The 13,691-nt window shown below is 37.3% G+C and overlaps 1 protein-coding gene across 2 annotated transcripts in view; it reads left to right on the forward strand.

Moving 5' to 3' along the window:
* The window catches only part of NAMPT (nicotinamide phosphoribosyltransferase), a 30,479-nt gene extending 17,472 nt beyond the window's left edge, over positions 1-13,007 (forward strand). The window contains exons 7-12 of one of the 2 annotated variants that reach the window (XM_021534669.4): positions 1,205-1,430; positions 2,588-2,707; positions 5,250-5,267; positions 7,962-8,102; positions 8,249-8,383; positions 10,084-13,007. In XM_021534669.4, coding sequence (XP_021390344.1) covers positions 1,205-1,430; positions 2,588-2,707; positions 5,250-5,267; positions 7,962-8,102; positions 8,249-8,383; positions 10,084-10,197 — 754 coding nt within the window. In that variant the 3' untranslated portion in view covers positions 10,198-13,007. The remainder of the gene's footprint in view (positions 1-1,204; positions 1,431-2,587; positions 2,708-5,249; positions 5,268-7,961; positions 8,103-8,248; positions 8,384-10,083) is intronic. The other variant, XM_021534670.4, reaches the window with a different exon arrangement.
* The last annotated feature ends 684 nt before the right edge of the window (positions 13,008-13,691 follow it).

Here is a 13,691-nt window from a genome sequence, read left to right on the forward strand (position 1 = left end):
AACAAGCTTGGTTGTGTGTTTCATATTGAGCATGAAACTCAATTAAATATTTACTATTGATTTTTAAATAGTTATTATTCACTCTAGAATTGCAAGACAGATATTGGAAGGGTTTACATGACTAGCCCTTGTAGGGTAGTGGTCATCGTTAAAGGAGCACTGCTTCATGGAACTTCTGTACCATTGCTGTAGTGCCACTCTAGAACTCCTGCTTGATCAATAGATGTGATAGTTTTTGTCTGAAACTTCTGATTACCAAAATTACTATAAAATTTTTTGTAATGAAAGCAAAAGGAAACACGTGGAGTCAAGATCAAGTGTCTTTAACACAGCATATTAAAGTGCTGGCATTAGAGAAGAGAGCTTAAACTGCCCTACCTAAAGTTTGCACAACCAAATGCAGACTGCAGTCACTCTTTCCAAATTAATACACAAAAAGGGTCTCATACAAGAGACCCACATTTTTACAGAATTGTTTTACTGTTCCACAACCTCCAATATGAGGCGGTGTTGTGAGCACGGTGCTTTCTCCTGGCATGTCAGCAGGCTCTTCTGAGACTGCACCAAGCTCTGTGAAATAAAGTTTGTTAGTCTCCCTGCTACCATGATCTGGGACTTGGAGTTTTAAGGTAAAAATTCAATGCCCACTGACTCTCGTGTTGTGCATGCAAGCACGTTTAGGTCTTTGTACACAAGTTATTAAAGTCATTTAATGTCAGCTGGTCTGAGCAGCTCCTGCAGATCAACTGCATTCAGTAACATACTACTGTTCTCAGCAGCTCTGGTTTACGTGCTTGCCTGTGGCCTTGTACCAACGGTGATGTTCTGAGCTTTCTCTGGAGGACTGTTTGTATAAGTGAGAATATTAATTTTATATCGCTATTAAAAAAGAAAATAAATTCTGTTTTCGTCTTTAGGTGTTTCTAACACGTGGTGAGGTGCTTCATTCTCAAATTTCCATTTTGTAGCAAGAAGCTGTCAGAGCAGATGTTCTATCCTTGCATCTATAATTCCCTGTCTGAATTAAGTCTGTTTATTTAATATATAGTGTATTTATAATCCGTGCAACACAGAGCTGATAAGCACATAGTTTCTGTTGTCATGTAATCATACTGCTTATCATTGTCTTGAACTATTGCTGGTAGGAAATACAGAATGACATGTAAATGCAATTCTAATACAAATTTTTCAATTGCCTTTGCAGTACCATAACAGCTTGGGGGAAGGATCATGAAAAAGATGCTTTTGAACACATAGTAACACAGTTTTCTTCAGTGCCTGTATCTGTGGTTAGTGACAGCTACGACATTTACAATGCTTGTGAAAAAATATGGGGTGATGACCTAAGGCATATAATTGAAGCCCGAAGTCCAGAGGCACCACTTATTATTAGACCAGATTCTGGGAATCCCCTTGACACTGTTCTAAAGGTAATTCTTTCTTGAAGCCATTTGTATACAAGATTGGGAGGGCAATGGCTTGTTTTGTAATGACTGGCTAGCAAACATATAAGGCTCTAAATTTGTATGTGTTGTATATACTTGATGATGGCTAATGTGGACCTATGAAAAATGTAAATGTTTACTTCACCTCAGTATATATATGGAACTCTTTTGCTCTCCAAATAGTTTCATATTTTTCATCAATCCCATTCGTGTATATGGTTCTTGAAGCTCTTACAAGTTACCAGTTTTGCTGATGTGATGATGTTGGAATGCTTTTATAAAGAGAAACCTTTGTCGCTTAACAAATGCAATGGGAAACCACTTGAGTGCTAGTGAATGCCAGGCCAAGAACAATTCTTACTACTAAGTTTAGGTATCTTGGCATCCCCTGTTAATGCAATGCACTGTTTTGTGCTACAAATAGCCCTCTTCTCTCTTTTATAAGATGTGCATTTAAGTCAGTGACACTGACTCCACATTGAAAAATGCTTCTTGCCTTATTGCTCTTTAGAAAGCATAATGATTGTTTCAGTTTAATAATAAAAGCTGTTGATACCTCTGAATTTGAGTAACTGTCAGCACTGTCCAAGTAAGAAGGTAGGGGCAATGTTAGTTTCATTGGTACTCTATCAAATTAGATCTATACAGAGTTAACTTTTTTCCTTTGGGATAAGTGGCATATCACAAATAGTAACTCTAAATGATCTTTATTAGAGCTGATAAGAAAATCTCCTAGCTGAAATGTTTCAATTAAGTATTTGTGGCTTACAAATTGTAAAAACCGAAAGCCTCATCCACCATCTTAAGGGAGGTCAAAAGAAGAGTAGGATCTTCAGCTGACATATTTAATACCAAAAAGTCACAGCAAGCAAAGAGAGAGGGTGGAAGCATGGTTCTCATTAGCTCTTGGGTGCAAGTTCTTAAAGATCATATTGTCTATGACTGCTTTAAGGGCTTTCACCACAATGGCTTGGCTTTTTTTTTGTGTGTGTGTGGATAGATTTAGAGCATGTTTATGTGGGTATATTTATGGATTTATTTTAATTTTTTTAGAAAAAGCATGACTCAAGTGTGGAAATTGTTTCTTTATTGGAATGGCAGGTTTTTATTTTCATTTTGAACTATCTTTCCCTTTTCAATAGGTCTTGGAGATCTTGGGGAAGAGGTTTCCTATTACAGAGAATTCAAAAGGCTATAAGTTGTTGCCACCGTATCTCAGAGTTATTCAAGGGGATGGTGTGGATATCAACACGTTGCAAGAGGTAGGAGATCCTGTTTGTGTGTCAGGTTGACACTGACGAGGTTGATATTTAATCTGGACTCTGTTACAACTAGTCAAATGTTGCAGCAGAGACTGCTGACCCCACCCCTGCCCTTCATTCCAGACACTGGCAGTGATATCATAATGCATAAAACAAATTCATTAAAACTCCACAGGAAATTATTAAGATGCATAAAAAAACCCTAAAAGGCATTTTCTAATCCCCCTGTTGTAAGCTTTTTCTTTCCACTGTCTCCCCTTTTGTTTGCTTTCATCATGCTTGTCAAGTCTCATTGAGATCAAAATCTGGCAGTGTTTGGTCCTTTCATTGATGTCTAAGGCACACTGCATGATCACTGTGCACCAGCAGTAGTAGTAATTAACTGGCTGGGCTCATTAGTTATGCACCATCTGAAATCTGCTTGTCCTCACATATTGAAGGTATAGCTTTGAAGGAGACTTTTTAAAACCTAGTGTAAGGAAAGCAAGTCCCTTGATGGAGTAGTGGACTAAGGATTAGTTGAAAAGCCAGAAAATATGTGTAATAGATTAGGCTATAGTCTGAGTCAAAATTGCAATTCTAGCAAGTCATAAATTATTTAGTAAATTCTGCATGCTTGAAATAAGTAATAAATTCACCGTTGTCTAGAGGTAGATACTAGGTAATGCAATATGACTAAAGAGGTATGGACTGCAGTAACTATAGAGGACAAAGGGCATGGAAGAGGACTTGACTTGGTCTGGTTTGTCCTGAATCTTTAATCTTGATCTGTATTAGAGTTCAAAACCAGAAATAAGTTGGATAAAGATTAATTTTATTTAAATTTATTGACACTTGTCTTAGCTTTCTAGACGGACACATCCTTAGGTTCCTCTCAACAAAGCTGACTTTTGCTGCTTCTGAAAATTATGAGCAAGGGAGGTATCAGTTTTGGGTTTTAGTTAGTCTGAAGCCACATGCATGTCTGATGTGGGCACATAATGTGAAGCTCAGTGACAGAACTCAGATTTGTCACTCAGATCCTTAGAGAGCAGTTAATACTGAGATTGTAATCTGATAGACTTAACTGTAGTGCAGTCATGCTCTACAGGTTTTTTTCCCCCTCCAACAGCCTTTAAAGTAAATTCTGTGGTGGTTTTTTTTTGTCCCATGTGGCTTTTTGGGAGTCTACAGCTATGGTAATATGCTTAACAGAACATAAGCATGAGAGGTTAATAGCTGGAAACAGAGTCTAATCATTAGATAGCAGGGGAAGACAGTCTGTTAACAAAGAGAACAAAACCCACACAGAAGAAAAACATTTCTGCTTGTTCTGAACAACAATCTTAAAGGACTCATGCCTGTGTTAGGCAAGTATGTTATGGTTGAGATTTTCATGATTTGTGAGAGGACAGAAACTGAAAGAAACTATTCTTTCTTGTAAGGAACTCTGGTTGCTTTTTCTAAGTGACACTGGACAAAATTCAAGGATGTCATATAACATCGATTCTAATTAAGTATTAAAGCAAGTACTTAAAAATCTTTTCACTCAGAGTGAAAAATGCTCTGCTCTCTGAGTTCTAAATAGAGCAGTAAAACAATTGCAACAGCTAATGGTGCAGGGTGGGAGGCAGAATGAGAAATTCTTTTTTCAGGTGATCTGCCTGTTTATATATTTTCCTTATGAAGCTGCAATTGATTATGAGATATCTACCTGTAACATGTAATACAAGAGAGCAGAAGATCCAGTTCCCCAAGACATACAGAGCAGACAGATCACTGCTGCCCAGTGGCACCTTCTCATTTCTTCTGACTCAAATCTTGCTGTGCCTCATGTCAGCTTTGGTCATTGAACCACTAGTCGTTAAAACTATGTAGACCACACATGTAGCAGCAAACTAATTCAGACAAAAGGAGATCCCTTTTGTGGTTTAGTGAATTAAGTTTACCCCAAAAAGGGGTTAATACTTGCCAGCACTTTACAGAAGAAAACAAACTGTTGTTTTGAGCTGGGAGAAATGGGCAGGAAGGAAAGTGACATTTTTCATTTGACAGCAGCAAATTATGTTGGACAAAATGACCATGGTTTTGCAACCTAATTTTAGTTTTATTTAAATATCATGAATCCCATCATCTTTTTATGTCAGCAAACCCCAGGTTTTACCGTGCTGACTTTTAGAAAATTGGATAATAGCATAACATTTAAAAAAATCCCTTAAACAACAACCAAAACCCAAAATAAAACAATCCACCAAAACCATACCAACACTGACATAGAATTCATTCTTTTCCAAAAGGAGACAAATACAAATGTATCGCTCTGGCCATCTTTTTTCCCCCTCTTGTAGCCTATGCAAGATTTTTATTCCAAGTATTCTGTATCAACTTTCAATTCTAGGTGTGATTTATTGTTACAGTTCAGATGAAAGGTAATGGGTACAGTAGGAAAATTTAAAATGGGTAATAACCAATAGTCTGATTTAGCTATCCAAAGTAGCTGAAACAACAATGTAGAAAACAACTCAGAGTATAAACTGGATTTTAAAATTCTTTGTTTTAATAGGGGATGCTGGTAGAACAGGTAAGGAACTTTTATGACTTTCTTTGCATTTTCACTTTTAAAAATCATTCCAATCTGCTAACTCCACAATATACTACACTTTCAAAGGATTTTCTTTGAACATTCAATTTCCAGATGTCTTTAAATTTTTATACAAAATAAATTCTCTAATCTGGAGTCACAGTTCATGTATTAATCATGCTCATAATGGTCAGAGGAAGCTAGTGAAAACCTTAACACCTCACTTGAATTGTTCTTCCTGTATAGGTTTGAAAGTATGAAGCAAAAAAGAAAGATCTTCTTTATTGTTTTACTTTGTGAGAGGCTTCAATTGTTTCAGATCTCCCTCTTTTCCTGTTACCACTGCTGTTTGCCATCTCTTCTCCATACCTAAGGAAGTAATAGTAATATCTGGGCCTTTGCTGTGGGTCACTGGTACAGTCAGAGCTGTCTTTCCCTTCCCCTCCTCACCAGACGAACATCAATCTAAGTAAGGAAGTCCCTTGAGACAGTGGAAAGCCAGAAGCCAGTTCAATGTGGCTGTAGCATGAGATGAGCAAACCATCTGTAAATGAGAGTAAGAACATGAGCTGAAAGGGGGTTCATGTTTCTTCTCACCCAGGCAAGAGGGTTAAGCAGCCATGGCCCAGCTATGCTGTACTTGGACTAACAGCTGTTAACCTGCAGGTATCCATTAACACGAGGCCTCAGCATCACGTGCCTTGGTGTAGGATGTTGTTTATACCAGGTACTTGTTACCTTGCAGGCGTGTTCAAGTGAGTTCAGTGTCATTGCTGGCCTTTGCAACTGCACCATCAGGTGAGCAGAGCACATTGGCTCAGGCTTGGCCAGCAGTCCACATAGCTTCAGGCTTGCCCAGGGTCTGGCTAGAACCAGAGGCCACGTGAAGTTTATCTATATTTACTCTAAAAGACAGCACAGATAAGTAGATCTCATATCCAGGCCCAGTTTAATCTCATTTTTAAGGCACTACTGGGCATTGTTCTCAAGTACAAGCTACACAAAATACCATTTCTTACCCTTCCTTTGTCAGCTTTAGTTACTTTTGAGGTACTTAAAGGAGAATTCAATTAATTTCAATTGTTTATCTTCCCTGAGTACCTCTTTTAACTGCTTCGAGGAGAGTCTAATCACCTGAAAATAAAGATTCCTTTTGCTCTTGGTTACTGAGAGAGTATGATGTCTACTGCTGAAATCCACAGAACTGTCATGTATTTAAGAGGACATTTGTTCAGGATACAAAGCTTTCAAAGGGTTCTCCTTAAGTAGAAGTCACGGTGGTAGAGCTTGAGATTAATTTTGCTTGATTTGATGAGTGAGGCTGAGTAAGTGGGTACCATTGGAGTGATGGAAACTCACTGATAAGATTTCTCCTGTGTAAATCTCTGATAGAAATGTTGTGGGAAGGTGTTCCCAGCATGCCCTCAGAAGGTGATGACTCTGCTGTCCACATGTCCTGTTGGCTGGACTCTGTCAGGCATTCAGACTGGGAGTGTCTGTGAAGATAGTCAGTATGTGACTAAGGGCATAAACAAAATACTAGTGTCCTCTTTTGTTTACACTACCAGTTTGTTACAGTCTATGATTGGAATTATTTCCATTCCCCCCCCCCCCCCCCCCCGCCCACCTTAGGAGTCTTAGTTGTCTTTTAAAAAAGCAGCTTGACATCAGTAGCTGCTGAAACAGTCCTGTTCAGTGCTACTCTGGTATTTTTTCTTGATGCAGGGCATTAAGATTTCCCAAAATATTACTAGATTTCTGACTGTGCTGATTTTTGAAACTCTGCACTGTTCCCCATAGATTGTTCTTCCATTCTTATTCTTGCCTTCCTGTTTTTCTGACTGGATGGTACTTTGCTCTATCACCCACTCTGGTTTTCTCACCTGCTTTTGATAGTAAAGTGTTAGGAGAAGAGAGTTTGAACTCCTGATCTGGGGCTATAATCATCATTTCAGGTTGTCATAAGAGTAACAGGTCAAGGAAACAAATTTTGGCCCTTTATGAGCATGACTAAATGAGCACCCATTACTCCAGGCTAGAGGATGTCACATTTGCCAGGGTAGAATCAGGGTGGAGGGAAATGATAATGAAATTTTACTTCCACTGTTGATAGCAGTTCACATTGGTCTGTACCTGCTGGAGAAGGTGGCAAAGCAAACTCTTTGAGCAGTTTTATGTATTTTCATTTCCCATCTTTGAACTTGCTGATCTTACTCTAAACAGTGAGATTTTCAAGAGAATTGCTGTGTTCAAGTCATTGGTCAGAGAGGATAGTAACTTTCTGGAGTTGAGCAGGATGACTACATCGTTTCAGAATACAGGCTCTGCTTCCAGGTCTTGCCATAATTCTGAGAAATTGGAAGGCTCTGAAATACTCTCATTAAGTATTTTATTTCCTTTAGAGCTCTGTTTTTCTGGACATTGCATCACTGTGCCACCTTAGTTTGGGAAGTATATGTGCTGGCCTGGTAATTGTGTTACAGCAAAAGCTTTCCAGTTCCACACTGGAGCTGTAAATAAAAATGCAAACAGTGGTCCAAGTATTGACCAAATTATTGCGTACATCTCCTGGAAACTGAATGTTAGTTGGCTTAATTGTCTGTAAAAGCATCTTGTTTAAGTAGTATCATATTTTTATGGGAAAATGGCATGGCTTAAAAGTATACTCCATCATAATTTTCTTTTTCTTATTAGATTGTGGAGGGAATGAAGAAGAACAAATGGAGTATTGAGAATATTGCCTTTGGATCTGGTGGAGCTTTGTTGCAGAAACTAACCAGAGACCTCTTAAACTGTTCCTTCAAATGTAGTTACGTGGTGACCAACGGCCTTGGGGTATGTCTCTGTACAACTTCTACCACTCTGCTTTCTGGAGAGGCCTCCCCATTTGAAAACCTGTTTGACATTTCCTGTTATGTTACCACCATCTGCATTAGGTCCCACAAAGCCCTTTCCTCCTAAAAAAATCCTCTTCATTTTAGATAAATGTCTTCAAAGATCCTGTAGCCGATCCCAACAAAAGGTCAAAGAAAGGACGGCTGTCGTTGCATAGGACACCTGCTGGAGATTATGTGACACTTGAGGAAGGCAAGGGGGATCTTGAAGAGTATGGACAGGTATGAATTTTAAAAATCTATTGCATGATTCTTCATGCAAAAATAGACTGAGAAAAAGATGGTTATAACTTAATTTCAGAATTTATTTCTGATCTGTCATTTTGTTCAACTCCTATCTTATTACCTCAAAAATTGCCTCAATACCAACTTCGGTAACAGCAGAATGTTATAATGACAGTAGAATGTTCAGGCTTTACAATTACAGAACTTTGTATTTTTTTTGTCTTCAGAAATCTGAAAACACTACCATTTTCCCCAAAACTAAAGTCTGTGTTGCAGAATATATACTGGCCAGGTAATTTTGTTTAGCCAGTATTGCACCATTTGAGTATTGACCCTAGCTGGTGGTGGAACCAGGGGCAACTGTAACTAAAATGTGTTTTTACTTCCCCACTGAGATTTCTTTTTAAGTAGTTCCTTCAGGAGTTAATGCTCTGTACACAGAGTAGTTCCACAGTTTTTAAAGATGTAAATTTAAACCAGGAATTCAGCTTCCCTGTGAATTCTTTAAAGTTGCAATATGTAATGCTATTTCCATGAAACAAGCACAAACTTTATGTCAATCTCAGGCTTTCAGTTTGATCAATCTTGTGTTTCAGTGTCCAACAATAAATCTTTAAACTGCATGTTAAGTCTCTTCCCAAGTTAAGAGGACTGAAAATAAGTTGTCAAATTGCACTTCTGCTTTCAGAAATTGAAAATTTTCTGGTATACAGAAGCTGTTTTTGTACTGCTAGGCAGAGGGTACTACTAAGCACAATGCTTTACATAACAGTAAGCATAAAGCTTGGATCTCTGAGAAATTTCAAGATGAAAAAAACCTGAGTTACACACACTGAAGATATTGTGCTCTGGACACAAAGATCTTACATAAATTTAAAACTTTCTATGAAAATATTCATGTACATATGTTAATTAAGAACATTCATATATATGTAGAAAGGGAGGGACCTAATGGTGAGAAATCTCTTCAATACAAACTGTACAAGACTTTGGCTCTGAAATTAGGCAATATGTTGTCCCTTCATTTTTGTCAGGTGAAATTATTAATTACATTTTTTTGGTCCCAGGAAATTAAAGAGGGTCATTGGTGTGGTACCAGTTCTGGGGCTCCCTGGAAATGACAGGGAAATGTACCCTTCTGTGGGCCCATTTCTCTAAAGCCACAGGTCCTTGCAGTAGGTCACCAAATGCAGGGACTGCTCAGTGTTGCTGCTGTGATGACTTTTGTTGCCAGCTGTGCTTGTTGCCCTTCCAGTGTGCTGTGTGCAAGCCCATCCTGATATGCTGTTTTACAACATACATTAATAAAAGGCACAGTGAAGAAAGAATTTTTTTTTTCTTTGAGGAAAAAATACTTCATTTAGACCTCTATAACTGAATTATGTTTGACTGGTTGTGTGTCACCTTTCTTACAAGCTGCTCTAGCAAGGTGTATATAGTGTGTATTTTGCTTTGGCCAGGTGTGATACTACACTCAAGGGACTAGTCAGCACAAAGTTGCTGTCTGTGCACAGATGACCCAAGCCCTTTCTTCTGTGTAACCATTAGGGAAAGGTGTCAGAAAAAGCTTTAAAGATTTAGTACCCTGACAGTCTAAAGTTCCAGCCTTATCAGGCTAGATTTGTGTGCTTGCTTCTGAGTTTGTGTAACCTGTGTTTGCCAAATCACTCTTGCTAAACCAGCGGTGTTTCTTGCAGGACCTGCTTCACACTGTATTTAAGAATGGAAAGGTAACGAAGTCATACTCATTTGATGAAGTAAGACAAAATGCCAGGCTGAAGAACAGTGAATTACAAACGGCATCTCACTAAGTTCCATTCCATGTCTGTGTATGTGTGTGTAACTAGTTCGTACCGCATAGCTACTGGTTTATTGTACAGATTTGTGTGTTTGTGTTTTATGACATTGTAGCCAAATTATTTGTTGGTTTATGGACATACTGCCCTATCTTTTGCCAGTCTTTAGAAGATGAAATCAGGAAATGGTACTTACCTTGTAAAACATATTTAATGCTGAAGTGTGCTTTTTAGGGCCCTTTGCCAGTAGTGATTCAATCTGGTATTGATCTTTTCACAAGTGAGACAGAGCTGCAAAACTTTTTTATATATAACAGAATATCACAAAATGGATTTACATAAAATTATCATGATTGCTTTATGTTTATATTTAACTTGTATTTTTGTACAAACAAGATTGTGTAAAATATATTTAAAGTTTCAATAATTAAGTCTTTCCAACTTTTCATAATTTTTATGAGCACAGACTTTCAAGAAAATATTCAGTGTGGGGGGGAATCCATTGCCTTTTGTCCATTAATCAGCAAATAAAACACGGCCTTAAAAGTTTGTTGTGACATTGTTCCATTTGACAACTAAATCAGGACTCGTATCTCCTTAAGATCCCATAGAGTTGCTGACCTCACCATTTCTTGTAGTTGTCTGTATTAGTAAATCTGCATAAAATTACTGTTCTTTCTAGAAGGTTTAGGTATTACTGACCTTGCTGGCACAGTAAGGGTATGTAAGTGAAATGCCAAATTTGAAAGGATTCTCTACTGCAATTTAACTTGCCAAGTCTATCCCACTTGGTATATGCACCTCAATATTTTAAGAGTAAAGTTTTTAAGATATCTCCTCTTCCACTATAGAATATATGTGTAAAATACTGAAATACGGAAGCGGTGTATTTTAAAGTAATTACACTTCTGGGTTTATTTTTCATATACTGTAAGTGACATAAATTTAAAGCAAAATACTGGACTGGGTAGTGCACTTTTTTACTTTTTTGTATTTTTTTCATTGATTTGCCTTTTGTCAGACTGGATGTTAAATTGTAAAAATGTTTTAACTATTTTTGTTAACAACTTTAATAAAACTATGCTAGCCAAACTCCTACATGAATGACAGACCTGTTTCCCCTTCTTGCCCCATCTGTGTGGGGTGAGAAGGGGCTTTTATTTTGCAGAGGGTAACTGTAAAACCATGTGTTTGAGAGATACTTTTGAACTGTCTGCACTTGATTGTATTTGCTCTCTGCATATGCTTGATTTAAGTATCTGCTGGAAAATGAAACTGTTGAGGATTTTATTTGAGAAGCTATGTAGTAACCTCTGATATATTTGATAGTACTGTAGGATGGCTCTCACTAGAAAGGTACCTCCCTTACTTAAAAACAAAAAACAACAGCAAAAGTGAACAGTTCCTGTTTTGCTGGCAATCAGCTATCAGCCAATTGCTTAATATACTGATGTAATTAATGTTTCTAATTAGTAGATGGATGTTACTGGAAAATGTTAAAGCCTAAGATAATTTAAGCCTACAAAATTTTATAAAATGTGCTTTTAAAGGAAGATTGAAAAGCCATACTTCATTGTTCTTACTCTCTCACCAAAAAGGGCCACATCAAGGCATCCATAATATTTCCAGGGTTTGTGGTTAAGATGTTTATGCCCAGTCTCAATAGTTCTTGTTAATAAAAACCTGTTTTTCACTTGTAGTGTATGTAATTATACATTTAAGTGACGTATTGTTTCAAGAATAGTGTTTTAGTAAAACTCTAAATGCTGACCTTTCACACTGAGGAACTGCCTTCCCTTAGCTATTAATTGTGTTGTTTGGTTTTGGCCTGGAAAGATTTTGAATCTGGACTTAGGATCAGTAGCAGGTAAATAGTACAGAGCCTATTTCACTCCTCCACATGTGTACTAGGGAATTTTATGATGTATGGTTTAAAAATCAATAAAGTAAATGCTGCTTTCATTCTGTACCAATAAAAATTTTGATAACTATTGACTACCCATAACTGATATTTTTGTACTTGAGAACTGAGGATATACTGTGGAAGCACTGTTTTCATGTGTACCATGAAATACATTATAATTGTTCAGTATTGTCTAAAACTTCTCAGCTTATTAGTTATTAGAAACTCAAAGCAAATTCTGTACTTGTGCATGTCACTTTCAGAAAGTTGTAATGTCACTCATTTTATTAAATGTTAATAACTTTAAAAGGTGGGGGGTGAGGAAAAACACCTGGTGCTATTCAGACCTGAACACTTGTCTCTTTGTGTTTGGCAGTTTGACATTCTGGGCATCAAGGAGTTGACAGAAATTACTGCAGTGCTTGAACCATACAATATCCTAATTCTTCCACATGAAAGCAAACAGCATGCTTGTTTGCTTTAAATTACTAGATTTGTAGTCATTGATATATTTTAATTATCCCCATTTCATAATATAATACAGTATTTGTATTTTAAAATAGGAATTGGGAATTTTGTGTTTAATACTCTGATTTGTAACCATATTTAGCGTAAGAAATGGATTTTGTAAGACTATTTTTTTCCTTCAGCTGCATGACTATTAAAAAAAAAGATACTTTTTTGGTACTTTGAAAGATCTGAGGAGAGAACAGAAGAGTACTTAACTGTTTGGTTTGCCAAAATCTAAACAAAGCTTAAACAGTTATTTTCTTATAGGTTTTTACATTCCTTCTTGTTTAGTGAAGAATAAGTATTCCTCACTTAAATCCTCTGCTAAAGTAATTTTAATGTACTTGGCATCAAATACCAGTATGTAATACACATGGAAATAAAGTTTAGTTCTGGCAGTGAAAATCATGGCCATCTGACTGTGTCTTCAAGTTCTGATGTTGGGCATCAGATGTCATCCTGGGCTCTTTGTTGCCAAGCACAGGCCAGGTCAGGGCTGTGCTGTCACTGCATTCCTTTAAGGAGAGCTGCTCAGCTGCCTTGCAGACAGTTGAACTTAAATTTATAACCAGCTCAGTTTTAGAGAAGAGAAAGCAAACTGAGTTTTTTTTGTTGTTTGGGTGTGTGTGTGTGAGTGGTTTTGGGGATTTGGTTTGGGTTTGGGGTTTTTTCCTCTTTTTTTTTTTTGTTCTTTTTTTGTGTGTGTGTGTGTATGAGTCCATCTATGCTTCATCATTTTTTCTGTGTTGAAAAGTAAAGCACCTGGTTTTGAATTTAAGAAATTATCCTCTATATTTGACATAATCCTTTCTCAAAGTTTCATTATTTCAACTTTAAAGCCACTAGAATGCTTGTTTAAAGGTAAATTAACCATCAGTGTTGCATCCTTCGGTTTGCTGCAGTGAAAAATAACATCAGCTCTATAGTAAGAGAGTCCTTTGGACAGGATTTTTGTAACTAGAAGTTACACTTTAACACCTATGTGACTTTAAGTTGCAGCAGGTGCCTTACCAGCAGGAATGTGTCAGCAAGGGTGGATAAGGCACCTCCTGCAATGGTATCACCATTTGTTGCTGGTCCCTTCAGCTCTTGCTGT

Source organism: Lonchura striata, chromosome 1A (genome assembly GCF_050655825.1).
Source record: "Lonchura striata isolate lonStrDom1 chromosome 1A, ASM5065582v1, whole genome shotgun sequence".
In the NCBI taxonomy this organism is placed as follows: Eukaryota; Metazoa; Chordata; class Aves; order Passeriformes; family Estrildidae; genus Lonchura; species Lonchura striata.